The sequence below is a fragment of the Miniopterus schreibersii genome, assembly GCF_964146895.1.
Source record: "Miniopterus schreibersii genome assembly, chromosome: 8".
In the NCBI taxonomy this organism is placed as follows: Eukaryota; Metazoa; Chordata; class Mammalia; order Chiroptera; family Miniopteridae; genus Miniopterus; species Miniopterus schreibersii.
In genome coordinates, this window is record NC_138109.1 from 36,693,820 (window position 1) to 36,708,831 (window position 15,012).

At 40.8% G+C, this 15,012-nt stretch overlaps 1 protein-coding gene across 11 annotated transcripts in view; it reads left to right on the plus strand.

Moving 5' to 3' along the window:
- The window catches only part of FGGY (FGGY carbohydrate kinase domain containing), a 354,457-nt gene that overhangs the window by 65,463 nt on the left and 273,982 nt on the right, over positions 1–15,012 (plus strand). For 2 of the 11 annotated variants that reach the window (XR_013999413.1, XM_081145354.1), the window contains exon 1: positions 7,541–7,679. The exons of the other annotated variants lie outside the window; for them this stretch is intronic. Coding sequence is in view for 1 of the 2 variants with exons in the window: in XM_081145354.1 (XP_081001480.1) it covers positions 7,666–7,679 (14 nt within the window). In the remaining variant the exon portion in view is untranslated. Of the gene's footprint in view, positions 1–7,540; positions 7,680–15,012 lie in introns of those variants that run through there. 11 annotated transcript variants of the gene reach the window in all.

The following is a 15,012-nucleotide window of genomic DNA, read 5'->3' on the forward strand; positions in this document are numbered from 1 at the left end:
GGGTCTCAACTGTAAAGTCACTCCTCCTCCCCTTCTCTATCCTACTCTTTGGAAGGAAGCCACAGCCCACACTTAAGGAGTGGGGAGTTATGCTTCACCTCCTTGGGGGCAGAGTATCTACTACATACATTATTTTGCATTTTTCTGTATGAGAGATTTGTCTGTTCTCAACTCATTTTTTTATTGTTTTGGACTAGAAGAAATTGATGACCAGGTTCCTTATGTACAAGAGACACTTTGATAAGTTTTCTTTAGACGTCACATGTTAGAATTTCTGAGATGTTTCTATGGCATATGGGAAAAGAGGGCTGCATTTCTCGAATCTCAGTTTCATTTTTCCTCATATTTTGTGTACGATATATTTATTTTCCCTTTCCTCTTTTCTTCACTACAATGTACAATTCTGTGTAAATTTTCAGTAAATATTCTATCTTCTATGTTAAAGAGATGAATTTATTTATTTTAGAAATTGTAATCCCTTTAAAGTAGCACTTCTTTTCCTGATTTGCTTGGTTCTCTCGTGTTTTGGATTTTAAGGGATATTATTGTATTATTATTTTTATCATGGTTATCTGCTAAACTGTTAGGAGAAGATTATGGTCAGATATTGATCCAGGTCTGTAGTCATTTTCCAAATATAATCTCCAGTATTTAAAAAATAAATATCATTATTTAGACACTTATTCTACTGTTTTTTAATTTTTTTAATTGTAGATTTGTACAACTTATTTTTTACTTAATATATTATTGTGTTTTTCATATCAATAAATATTTGAAAACACATTTTTGATACTTGTATAATATTTTATTCTATGTCTGTATAATATGTGCCAATTTTGCCAAGTTTTTAGGCTTAAAATGGTATCTTATTTTAATTTCCATTTAAAAATATATATGTTTCTTATTGATTTCAGAGAGAGGAAGGGGGAGGGAGAGAGAGAGAAACATTAATGATGAGAGAGAGTCATTGATCAGCTGCCTCCTGCACACCCCTTGCCAGGGATCGAGCTCGCAACCTGGGCATGTGCCCTGACTGGGAATTGAACTGCAACCTCCTGGATCATAGGTTGATGCTCAACTGCTGAGCCACATTGGTGGGCTTAATTTCTATTTTTGAATGTTAAATGCAATTTTTCTTATATTCATCAACCACTTATTATCTCAATTAGTGTCAGGTACTAATATGTGAATTAGTATTACATATATCAATTACCTATTTATGTCAGTTACTAATATTTATATTGAGTTTAAGTGTTTCCTTAAATATTGGTGAGATCTCATTATTTTTGTTGTTGTTTTACTATTTTCCCCAGGTGTTTCGAAAAAATTTAAATATATAGAAAAGTTGAAAGATAGTATATTGAACACCATATTTCTCATCTACATTCATCAGTTATTATCATTTTGTTACATTTGTGCTCTCATGTGCTCTCTCTATCCCTGGCATGCATATATATATTTATTTTTCTGAACCATTTGTGAATGAATTGCAGACATTACACACTTTCCTCTTAAATTCTCAATATAATTGATCACCCAAGAGTATGACATTCTCCTGTAACCACAGTGCCATTATCACACTTAGGACAATTAACATTAATAGTCATTGTTTAAACTCCCAACAGTATTCCTATTGTTAAGGGTATAAAATGCCACTCACTTTGACTAGACACAAAGTGTATTAGCTAAATGAAGAATAAAAAATTACCTCATTTTAGAAAATACTCTTTACCTTCCAATGTATAGAACTTCTTGTACACTGGATGGGTAATACAGCTCAGAAGTGAGGTGAAAGCAGCAAGTTCAGGTATATGGTGCATATATAGGGAAGGAAGGCCAGATAAGTCAACCAGATCTCAAGTCCAGCAGCTGAGTCAGCCACCTGAATGCAGACCCTGCTCAGGTGTGCCTAACTGAAGCCAAGGCTTGTTGGTTTTACCTGGGTATAGAAAATAAAGAACTGGGCTTGATGTTTTTCTAGGCCAGGGGTGGGGAACTTTTTTTCTGCCTGCGAAATCATTTGGTCTGGCCCTGCCAAGGCAACCACAGGAGGGACTCAAAATTCATTAAATTCAATTAAATGTTTGACCAAATATAGCAGGCTAATTTTTAAGTTGATAATTTTTTATGGCAGTGCCAGACCAAATGATTTTGAGGACCATATACGGCCTGAGGTCTGGACATTCCCTACCCTGGTTCTAGGCATTACTTATCTTTAACATAGGGATCCTTAAAATGTGGCTTAATATATTCCAGAGTCTCAGCGATCAGATGAATTACCTTTACCTTCTTGGAGAAAATAAAGGGGAAGGGATGCAAAGTCAGCTATGCTTCCTCGGAGTGGAGAGAGCAAGTGGGTGGCAGTGTGATCCTCCCTGGGCTGAGGTGTTAGTATGGGGAGAAGAATGGAGATACTTCCCTCTAATATCCGCCTCTGGTGACCTGCCTGTGGTCCACAACCTTCCTCAGTGCTTGGCCTCCTGATTGCCTTTCTCAGTTGCATATCCAAGATAAGATAGATTTTTTTTAAAAAAACAGCTTTATTGAGATATAACTCATATATTGTATAGTACGCCCATTTAAAGTATAAAGTTTAATGGTTTTCATATATTACATTATTAATTTTTACAAATTGTAGTAAAATATATATAGCATAAAATTAACCATTTTAACCATTGTTTAGTGTGCAGTTCAGTGACATTAATTACATTCATGTGTTGAACAACCATTACCACTATCTCTTTCCAAAACTTACTCTTTACCCCAAACAGAAGCTCTGTAACCATTAATTAATACTTCCCCATTCCTGCCTTCCTCCAACCCCTGTTAACTTCTAATCTCTTTTCTACTCCCGTGAAGTGTGCAGTCTACTCTGTGAATTTGCCTATTCTAGATACCTCACAGAAATTTACTGATCAGATCTAGATCATCGTAGAGGTAACACTAGATAAATAGAGTCAATAGTATTTGTTATTTTGTGTCTGGTCTATTTGACTTAGCATAATATTTTCAAGATGCGTCCCTGTTGTTGCATGGGTCAGTGCTGCCATCCTTTTTATGGCTTAGTAATATTCCAGTGTATCCATACACTGCATTTTGCTTTTCCATTCTTTTGTTGATGGATCTATGATGGATACTTGGGTTATTTCTTTCTGTAATTTAGTGTTAAAATGCTATGCCCTTTTATTATTTTTCCTCCTCTTCTTTACTTGTATTAAGCTGTGGGGTTTTTTGTGTGTTTTTTTTTTAACATACCTTCTTTTTTTCTTGTTTTCTTCCTTTGTCTTTCTTCCTCTCTCTAAACTATTGTCAAAGGCCTTTGAAGAGAATTCTTAAATGTTATTAAGAAATTGCAGTCAGGGAGCCCTTTGTTCCCAAGTCATTTAGAAGATTGCCTTTCCTTTTGTTAAATACAAAAAATTGTCAACCTGTATCGTTAAAATGTGCCCAAAACCACACTCACCAATAAAAAGTGTCAGCTCGCATTATTGCCCAGATATTATTCTTTTCAAAAGCCGAGCTCTCTCCCCAGGCTTTCCAAACAGTCTTCGGCTCATTCATCTTCCTGGTTTCGTTACATTTTGAACCTCTCTGGGTCTATATAGGGTGGCAGCCTGTCTTTTAAAAATTAATGAGTTCCAAATGCCATTCAAACTTATTTCCGCCCTCCACCTCCCGCTCCCCTCTCCAGCCCTGCCTATTAGAGTCTTATGTTCTGTATAAATATTGAGCTGGAGATAGTTTCTAAAGAAGTGTTTGGACTTTTAATTAACACTGACAGCCTGTCTGCTTGGGATTTTGCTCTGCCGTCTCCATGGAAAAGTCAGGCAGGTCAGTGTGGAGAGGGGAGGAGGCCGCGCAGTGGATATGTTCCTGGCGGCTGGCCCCAGCGACGCTGAGCTCCGAGCCAACCATGAAGTCATTTTGAATTTAAGGAGTCTTGCTAATCCAAGGCAATGTGTCTTAATTTGACAAAGTAAAGGCTGCCCGATAAGCAACCCTAGCTACAAGTTCTGTGAAACCGGGGGTGTTTGTAAGTTTAGATTGTGCTAGAGAAATGTGGTGATGTGGGAATGGGCTCCTTCCCTTGTTGACTCCCTTTCCCACCCCATCCCCCTCTCTTCTCTCTCTCTCTCTTACTTACTTTGGCCCAATTCAGCCCTGCAGTCTGGCCTCTGCAGTGGCTTGATGTGAAATTTGAGAAACATATGTAGTTTTCTATTTCAGGAAAATGATCTCAGGGATTGAATGCTTTTTTTTTTGTTCTTGTTGGCTGTTAAGCTCTGATCTTGCCCAGTGTGGTTTTTGATGATGGGAAAGAGGCTTCGAAGAGCTTTTTATCAGAATTTTATGTAATAAACCCTAAGGCTTGGTTTCTTTAGTTGGGCCCCTCCCCCCTCCCCAGCCCATGACGCGGTGTCACCTATTCTGTCAGAAGTGGGGAGAAGTGCACGTTGTTCCTCTCACAATCACTTCTTGCGTTGGCACCCATACATGCAGACATGGCCACTGTGTTGTCCTTCTCAAAAGCTATCTTAAATGTAGTTCAGTGGAGGACCAGGGCTCTGCGTACTGTTGCCTGTAAAGGAAAAGCCCTCCTTGGGGAGCAGTGCGCCGTGGTTTTGCCTCGGAAGGGCCAGTGTTGTTCTTTGTTCTGGAGGGGAGTGCCAACAGTGGCCCGGTGCCCTGCAAACCAAACTTCGCTGACCCAGCCGTGCACAGGCTGTGTGGACCAGCGTCGCTGTGGCCCATTGCGAGAAGGGCTGAGCGGGCCTCAGGTGTGGGCCAGGGCGAGACTGGCTGAGAGCTGGGGAGGCAGGAGGTGGACTCACAGCATGTTCAGTTAGGTCTGCCCTGCCCTGTGTCTGAGGGTGAGGCATGGCTCCAGTCCTTGGGAGCATCTCACTCACATGGTAGAGAAAGGCTCCCTGACCTGTGCTTATCCACTAGACAGGAGCATCTTGGAGAGGGTTGCATGCCTGTTTTCTTTATGTCTAGGAGTGCTTGCTGAATTTATGAGAATATGTACACAGCATGTGCTGGGGATACAGAGAAGAGACCCCCTACTTACTCCAAGTGTTGGGTGCGGGAAGGGGAAGGAAGAAAAAGGAAGCATGGGAGAGGCTTATCCAGAGGGAAAGGAGCTGACATTCCTGGGCAGAATGCCTGTTATCCTATTTGATCCTTATAGTGTGTCATTTTTACAGATGAGGAAGCTGAGACTCAGAGAGGTCAAGGAACATTTTCAAGATCACACAGCTACTTAGGAGCAGAGGTTGGATCCGAACCTGGGTTTGCTGTGGCCCGTCTTTCTAGCAGGAGAGAACGGATGAAAACCCTAGTTTCTCTCACAGTGAACTCATCTCCATGTCCTTATTTTGTCCTATAGGTGAACTGACCACCTCTCTTGGGCCCTAAGATCTGGCATTTGTTGAAATAGTTTGGAAAAGTTTAAGAGGCTTTCAGGCAGCGAAGCTTGCCGCTTCAGGGCACCTCTCTTGCATGGGCCCTTGTGTGCTGGTAGTTGTTGGGAGTTGTAGAATATTCCAGATGGGCAGGGGTTGCTCTCAGGAAGCATTTCTATGGAGGCATTTCTGATCTCAGAAAAAAAGGGAGCTAAATCCCCAAAGCTCTAGTTACTCGGTTTAACACTGTTCTTACTGTAGATATTTCCTGTTGCACCTGCTTTTGCATTCATAATTTTGTATTCCTTTTCTTAAAGACTCCCCCATATAAAAGCTACACATCCTGGATTTTCTCTGGATAGTGGTGTGAGAACATCGTTCAGGGTAACATGCTAGCCCTAGCACCTAGTCTGTGACCTTGAACAAGTGACTTCCCTTTCTGCACTTCATTTTCCTCGTTGGCACCTCATGGGCTTGTTATGGGGGTTGAAAGAGTTCATGTGTATAGAGCCTGTAGTACAGCATGCTGAGGACTCAATAAATGTGGTTATTAGTTGTTATTAATATGAGACCCAAGTAGATGGAGTTTAATACCAGTGTCTGCCATTAAAACATTGACCTTCTGGAGTGTATAGTGCCAGGACAACTTCAGACTTATATTAAAAAACCCAGACTATCACTTTATGCATTTATTTCCTTACTGTCTTTGACCATCACCCAAATGGCTTCAAATACATTTTATCATATGGAAAACTGGTGATATTTTCAAAGATCTGAGAGAAGAGCTATCTTCATCTGCCTGTCTTCATCACACGCCAGCATTCCAGCCACATTAGACGTCTGGCCAACCCCTGGGCCTTGTCACATCTTCTTGCCTTAGCACATACTGTTCCCTCTCTCTAGAATATCCTTCAAGGTCTCTTTTCTACCTGCTGTTGCTCATCCTTCAGGACGCACCCTAAACTTCAGGTTGTTTGTGAAGCTCTTTGGAGCCCTGGGGGCAGTTAGATACTCCCCCTTAATTGCTGTTGTGCTTCTTCTAGCACTTCTCTCCTTCACTGTAATTATTTGTCATCCCATGTTTTTCTTCTGCTAGCCTGGAACCCTTTGGATGAAGAAACCACCATTAATGCAGAGTGCATATTAGGTGCTGAGAAATTTGGGGGGGTCTGTAGCTTGATAATTTTTTGGTGGATTTCAGGACCTGGGAACTTGAAGAATACAGTACCCCCTCCATCCAGCTCTGCTCTCTCAGGTTCCCCTAAGTGGAGGGTGAGGGAGCTCAGAGATGCAGGGATAGCAGAGAAAGGGAGGTAGCAGAGCCAGTGAATGGGGAACCAGAGTTTCATGTCATCGTACTTCCCAGAAATATCCTTGCCCCTGTAGACTCTTGGGTTACACACAGTAGAAAAAGGGACACTGGACTTTGAATTGGGCTTGGAATCCTGTTTCAGCCTCTTTATCTATGTGGCTTTAGGAAAGCAACCTTGCCGAGAGGCAACTCCTTCATCTGTAGAATGGCGATAATATTACCTACGTCATGATGATGATGATGTGAGAATTGTTGAGGCACACAATGAGCATCTAAGTCATGTGGGTTGTATCTGTGTTGAGGGGAAGATATAAGAGCTACATTTAGTCACTAGCATCTCCACCAGAGAGTATTCTAATCAGTGGATTGTAGGATTTGCAGAGCAACAAGGATTCCAAAGTCCTCCAAAATAGCTGCTATTCCAAGGAGTGGAATTCTGGGAGGTCCAATTCCAGGGAAAACTGGGCACCAGGTTGAATGCTTTATGTCTTAAATCTACTTGTTTTCAAAAAGGTATCTAAAAGTGATTTAACAATGTCGGGATTTAGACCTAAGATTTTTTATGTGTTAAAGAGGCCATTGCTGCAAGTCAAGACCTAAGGCCTGTAAAAATATTGATGCAACTGTCAGAGGTACATGGTATTTGACCTTCTATTAATAAAGACAAATTATTGCCTTTCTGTGATATTTGAGTCTGTAAGAACCTCCCTTAATTCCACTGGTATTCTGTTCCACAGCTACTGGGGCTGCAGGACGAGGGACACCGGGTTGTGTTTCTGATTTATGAGGTGGAATATTAGTCTGATTTACTCAACTGAAAGTCAGAGAAGGTTCGGATAACAGCACAGTGAAACTGCCTGACTGATAGCAGCCACAGAAACAACTCAAGGAATTGGTGGTATAGCAACAAGTTTGGCCAGAAGTTATCCACAGAATTAAATACAAGCCATGGGGGAAAATAGGTAAGCACAATGAACAGAGGACAAGGTAGATTCTGAGCTGATTAAACTGGGCGCAGTAGGAATTCGAGGGAGCCTTTTTCATGAACATTTGCAGGAGGTAGGTAGTGGAGTGTTTCTCGTGGCTGTTTGCTAACACTGTCCACTTTATGAATTGTTCCTTTCCACCCAGATTTTAATGGTGGTCCATGCCCACATAGAGGGGGAGTGGAGTATACCCTGCGTACTTAAAAGAAATCTCAGCTTACACAGGGCAGCATTTTTATTTTTAACTCTTGCCTTTGCTGCATTAAGGGAGAACACATTGGAATCAGCTCATCTAAGCCTCAGACTTCAAAGGGAGCTCACTCTGTTTGACAGCAGTCACAGCCATTTTTGCCAACTCTTTGACCTTTTGAGTAACATGCACTCAGGTCTGACCTGTCAACTGTCTATAAAAATCCATCCAGATCAAGGACTCAGTATTTTCAAGAGCACAGCTAAAGGAGGGGCCCTTCTAATTTTATTCCTCTAAGACTTGTTTTTGGGGGAACCAGCTGCTGCGCGTCATCTTGATGAGATGTGACTGTAGAAGGGTTGAGATGGTGGGGCCTCTACTTACATGATGATCCTGTACCCTTTTATTACGCATTGCACATGATGTTTTTAGCCACTCACATCAGCATTTTCCTCCAGCTGCAGTCAATTTTATCTAATTCTTGTTGATCATGATCATTTGACTATAAAAGTATAAAAAGGAAAAAAGAAGTATTTCCAAAGTCCATTTGCCCTGGGAAAATAGGACGCATTGACCTTTCCATTTATGTTCATCTGGGGGCTTTTGGCCATGAGGGTCAGTTCTCATGTGGCTCTGGGATCACTCTTTGGTGTGTTTCAGGCAGTCCAGATGTCTAGAAATTTTGCAGAATGAAAAGAAAAAGCTAGAGAGAAATCTGACTTGATTCAACCAGAGCCTGGTTGGTTAATTAGAGCAAAAAATTCCCTGTTGCAACTTGTTTGTGTCTTTGCAAAATAGCAGTAATAATACTACTTTTATTTTATTATATATGTTTATCTATTTCCCATTTTAAAGAACTAAAGCAGTATTCCTTTTGTATTCCCTTTGTTCCCAAAATATATCTGAGGTGCTGTATGTAGTTTCAAAATGCAGGTGCATCACCACAAAGGATAAATTAATGTGATAATGTTGAATTATACCTTATTGAAAGTACCCAAAATTGGGGGCGAGGAAGCCAGTAAGCTTTTAATAACTATTATCTATGAGCATTTTTGTATTTCAATTTCTTCATCTATATTGTGGGGCAATAATAATACCTATTGCATAGGGTTATTGTGACTATTGATTGTATTAATACATGCACAGCATTTACATAGTAATGCTGGCATGTGGTAAGTTCTCAATAAATGATATCATTTCCATTGGTTTTAGAATCAGTCAAATATGTGTTTAAATGCCCTCTGTCACTTACTAGTTGTGTAGTATTGGGAAATAACAGTACCAATCAGCATGGCTGCCATTTATTGAATATTAACTTATAATGCCAGGCATTATATTAGGTACATTATACAGGTATTTTATTTCTCTCTTAATTTTTTTCCTTTTAACCATCACCTGAGTATATTGTTTTCCTTGCCAACACTCAAACCATTGAGCCTAATCGGCAACTGGCTCTCTCTTAATTCTTTCTTTAACTTTCTTTAACTTCCTTTCTTCCTTTCTCTCTCTCTCTCTCTCCTCCTCAGCCAAGGATATTTTTTTCCCGTTGCTTTGTTCAGAGAGAGTAGAAAGGGGAAAGAGAAACATCAATATGAGAGACACATCCATTGGTTGCCTCCTGCATGCTCCTGGACTGGTAACTGGGGATTGAGCCTGCAATCAGGGTATGTTCCCTTAGCCAGACTTGAACCTGGGACCCTTCAGTCCACAGGCTGATGCTCTAACCACTGACCCAAACCGGCTAGGGCCTTACTTTAACTTTCTGAAGTAGGTATGATTAGACCCATTTTATAGACCAGTAAGGTAAGGTTTAGAGAAATTGTGAAACTTGCCCAAAGTAACAGGGCTAAATTACTGGGAAAGCTGACTCTCTAAAGCTCTTATTCTTGGTTACCTACGTAGGCTCCCAAGACATACTTTTATTATTTATAAGAGGAATAACAATAGCTCTTTGTAAGTATTTGGTGTTGTACATAAAGTACTTGGCATTTATTGGGCACTCTTGACATGATGCACTGGGATATTATCACCTCCAATTAGAGCTTTCTATGCAATAGAATTTTCCATTTTCTGTTCCTCATGCCACGTGTATATCTGTAGGGATTGAAAGAAAGTTCAATGGGTTCTTATATTTCTGAGAACTTCAGAATCCCATCTGGTGCCATGTATACCTGGGTATCCATGTGTATGTGTACTTTTCATAGTATGTGTACTATGTAAGGAGAATCAAGTCTTTAAAATCATGGACTCAAACCTGGAAGTGTCTCAGCCCCAATGTTTTGCTTTTCTGTTTATTCTGAAAGTTGTTAAGGAAACTGGCTCAGCTAAAGCCAAGCACTTGGGAATCAAATAAGTTTGGATGGGCAGGGTGGAGTTCGTGTTCTACATACAGTTTTGGCACTCAGAAGCAACAATCATCCTTTAGGCTGTTATGCACGGATGTAATATATTCCATTATGTTTTAGCCTATATTTCCTGCCTTAGTCAGTGAAAACACTGACAAGTTGGACCATGGGCCTCTACCTAATTTTTCTCCTTCTGAAGTCAGATCTTCCATATGAAAGATCAACACCCACTTCTGTCATCTATTTGATTAACCATTCACTCCTTAACCCCTACAATATAACTTCACCCCTACCATCCGCCTGCGATGGATTACCACCCCCCAGGAATTTCCTTATTGTGCCTTATGCCATAAATGTGTATCCCAGACATATCTGCTCACCTGAATATCAATCCCACATCCTCCAGAGACACACAGTGTTAAGGAATTGTCCTCTTAGAGTATAGTTTAAAGTTAACAGGAACATGTTTTGGGAACCTCATTTTTCTTTAACACTTTTATGTACTCTATTATATTTTTTAAAAATTGGTATCAGAAATGATATATCGACGTTCTTGTACACAATTTTTGAGTTTTCCTGTGAAATATGGAGGTCCCAAGGTTGGCACTTTGCTTTTAATTCATCTTTATAAGATATGAGGAATTCTAGATAGAACTTTTTGTGGGAAGAATTTTGAGATATGTGGAACTAAATAACCAAATGTTATCTGTAATTCTTTAGTATTGTTATACTTTATGCTGTGAGTGCTAGAATCAAACAATGCCATAAAGATTCTGTGTCTTATATGATCTCATTTTAATAGTACTTTGCTTTATATTATTTAACTTTTTATATGGATTTATAGTTTCAAAAGAGATACAGAGTTCTTTGTCAACTCAACTAGCTACTGCTCTTTCTCTCTGGATATTTGGTTTATCAATCTATTATATTAAATTATTTTAAATTCATAATTGATATGGTACTTAATAACAGTTATCAAAATCATCCTTAATAGCATTTTGCTTTCTTAATAATGAATATATATTTATACATTCGGCCAACTTACATCTTCTACAGTGAAGCTCACAAAGAGATTTTGTGCATCCCAAGTTGAGTTTAAATTGCTAATCTATATGTAGAAGTGAGTATTATGATATTAACAACAAATCCCATACTGCTTTGTATTACTGACATTGTTACGCTATCTAGTTATGATGAAAACCCTGGCTATGATCCTTGTCATTGATCAGTGCCAAAATTGACATTGAAATAAGCAATGCCGAAGACTGAGGTCAAAGACAGTACTGATAGTGACTTGGGGTAAATACTGTTGCTCTGCTAAACTTCAGTATATTTTTGACCAATCTTCATTTTAGACATGTGGAAGATATTGAGGGGCTGAGATGTTAAGTAACCTGTTAAGGTCACAGGGCTAGTAAGTACTTGCCAGGATTTAAATGATAAAACTCAGGCTTTTAACCACTACATTCCTGGATGCCACTCAATAAGCATTTGTCTATTAAGCAAATCAATTCCTTTAAGGAACTGATTCTAGTGATGAAGATAAATAACCATAATACGTTATAATTCAATGTGAAAAATGTTGTGACTGCAGAATGAACAGTACAGTAAGAAACGTGAGTAGCAGTAAATTGGGGTGAGACTGAGGACAACTTGAGGGAAGGAATGGGAAAGAACAGCATCTCAGAGAGGAGGCACCAAGACTGGTTTCCTGGCCTTTCCTTTGAGCTGCCGCGCAGCCTGTCTTGACCCCTGCCATGGGACGTACGGATCAGTGTTTTGGTTTACTTGCTCGTCCTCACCTGCCACTAGACTGTAAGCTCTCTAAGGACAGGGGCTACATCTCATGTCTTCATCGTTTAATTCTGGATCTGTTACCTAACAGCTGTTGAATAAGTACAGAAGGGTGAGTGAATGAGCTGTGTCTGCAGGGGTGACCACAGTAAGAGTAATGTTTTCCTCTATATTGACTTGATAAGACTGGACTATGCTCCGAATAGGTCCAAAGTAGAGATTTAGAGACCTGTCCATGTCTTTATCCCTCATGCATTTCTAAGAGTCCCGTGATGTTCCCTGTCTTTAGGGGACGTTGAGGTGAAAGTCAGGACCCCCCAGTCACATTGCAGTGCAGTTAACAGAATAACAAGTCTAGTAGGTTCTAGACTCTGCGTTAGCAAAAGGGGGAGGAGTGATCAGCTCTGTCCAGGGAGTCAGGAAGGGCCTCGCAAAATGGGAAACGAGGGAAGAGCAAGAACCTGCAGCTTGTGCTGCCTTGGCCGGTTTGGCTCAATGGTTACACATCAGCCCATGGACTGAAGGGTCCCGAGTTCAATTCTGGCCAAAGGCACGTACCTCAGTTGCAGGCTCAGTCCCTAGGCCTGGCCAGGGCATGTGCTCTCGCTCCCCCCCCCCCCCACTCCCTTTCACTCTGTCTGAAAAGCAATGGAAAAAATACTTGGGTGAGGATTGAAAAAAGAGGGGAAAAAAGGCAACCTGTGCAAAGGCATAAGCAGGCAGGACTGTGGTATGTTGTGAACATGTTAGTGTAATCAGAACATAGGTCATATGTTGGGGAGTGTTTGGAGAGAACAGGATGTCGTCATGTGCTTCACTCAGCCTTTGGGTTTTGAGCATTGATGTCACGGCTGCTGGCCCCAGCACCTTATGCCTCTGTGGTCCTGGGCGAGCACCTCAATTTTTCTGTCTCTCCACTTCCTTATCTGAGATAATAATAGGACATACCTCTCAGGGTGGTTCTGAGAATTTGAATAACAGCCCAGGGTGCTTAGGCCAGTGTCAGGCACACCAGTCATTATTATTATTCATTATTATTATATCATACGTATAACTAGCTAATTAACAATAATTGTTATTACTCAGATTTTAAACTATTGTCAGAGTGGAACAACCTGTTGAGAATAATGCTCAAGAAAGGTCACCGTCAGCCAGGTGGAGTGGGGTGTGAGCTGGAGCGGAGCACTGCGGCAGGCGGAGGGGCAGCGCTGCAGTGTCCCCAGGGGTGTTGGAAGATGCTGGAGAGGATGGTGAGAGATTAGATGAGAGTGAGAACCCTCTTCTCTTAGTATCCAGGAGTGGTGCTGGATACATTCTGACGCGGGTCTGTCGCGGTCCCGCGGGGGTGTCTGTGACAGCTCCGCTGTGTGCACTGCCCTGAGCTGCCAACCGCGCTGCGTGCGCCGGGCACCGCGGGCTCTGCGCTCTCTGCAGCCGACTCCGATGCACACGTGCTGATGAGCGTATTCACATAATGTGTGGCTGGCGAAATCACGGAGATGAGAATTTCCCATTTTCATTCCATTTTAAAGATGCTTGTTAAGCAGAAGAACATAATTCATTTTTTAGACTGCTGAAATGTTACTTTGGCCTCTTGAATCAAAGGCATTCCACAAGTGTTTTCTTTATTACATGCCTTAAACTTTAATTAGAATTTAATTGTAAGATCCTGAAGGCATGAGGAGCAAGAGGAGCAGATGGGACGGCAAAAGCAGCTTAGTAAATGTGGATTAAAGATTAAAAGTTGCTCGTTAACAGCGTCAGGCATGGACAGAGCCAGAGTACTCTGCTATTGTGATACTCCGATGCTTTTTCAATTCTGCAGCTTAGTTTTATTCCTGGTTTGAAGCTGAAGAATGTTATAAGTTAGGGTTTTTTAATATTTTTATTCATTCCCCAGAGGTTTGTACATCTGAAATAAACTCAATGGACATGTTTTATTTGAATCTTCATTATAAATGCAGAAGGAGTCTTCACTGTTAGTAAATATTTTTTAACACAAACATAGAAAGCAGAACCAGGGTGCTGTCTTTTCTCTCCCCCACTTTCCTCAATGTATGGGTAAAAAGAAAGTATAGATTTTTTGGGGATGTTTTTTGTACAATTGAATTTCCAAACTTGGCTATACTCATGTCATTTTTATAACGTGCCACCCTGGAGGTGCTTCAGTGTTGCAGCTCTGGGATGGTGGAGAGAACGCTGTACATGGAACTGGGACCCCGTCGTAACTGTGATCTGGGACAAAGCACGTCACCTCTCTTGTCCTCTTTCCTTATTTGTAAAAATAATTAAAGAATTCGTACTTCAATGCTGTTGTAAGGATTTAATTTGAATTCAGAATTCCACAAGGATTATTGAGGGCCTACTAGGATAGTGCCTGTCCTCAAAAAGCTAGCTCAAAGAGCAGAGGAAAATAGACCCGTAAATAAATCAGAATAATGTAATATGCTCTAGCTGAGGTGTGCATGAAATGCCCCAGGGATGCAAATTATTAACAGGGACAATTAGTGTCAGGAGATAATGTGTACCTAAGAATTTTATAAAGCACCTTATAAGTATAAGACATTTATAAACATAAGGTGGTATAATTAGAGATCTGGATGCTCAGATTAGTCAAGAACAGGTAAAACATAACATAGGACAAAATTATGTTTTATTCCTTCTGGCGCCTCGTACAGCAGTTTATACATAGTAGGGGCCTAAGTCATATTTCCTGAATTGTACTGAAAGGCTCGTCTCATCTCATGGGTAAACGTCAAATGAACATGAGAGAGAGATGGATGGGGAGGCGTGAGTCTGTGAATTCAGGCTCAGGTGTTCCCTGGGGATGTTTGGTATCTACGCAGGAAGTTAGCTCATACGCCCCTCCTGCCTTTAGCCTGCCCCACAGTCGGCGTTACGATTTACCCACCATGGGAGTAAAGATTTGGAGTGGGGACACCTTGGGACTGCCCCTTGTATCATACGGTGAAGAGGACCT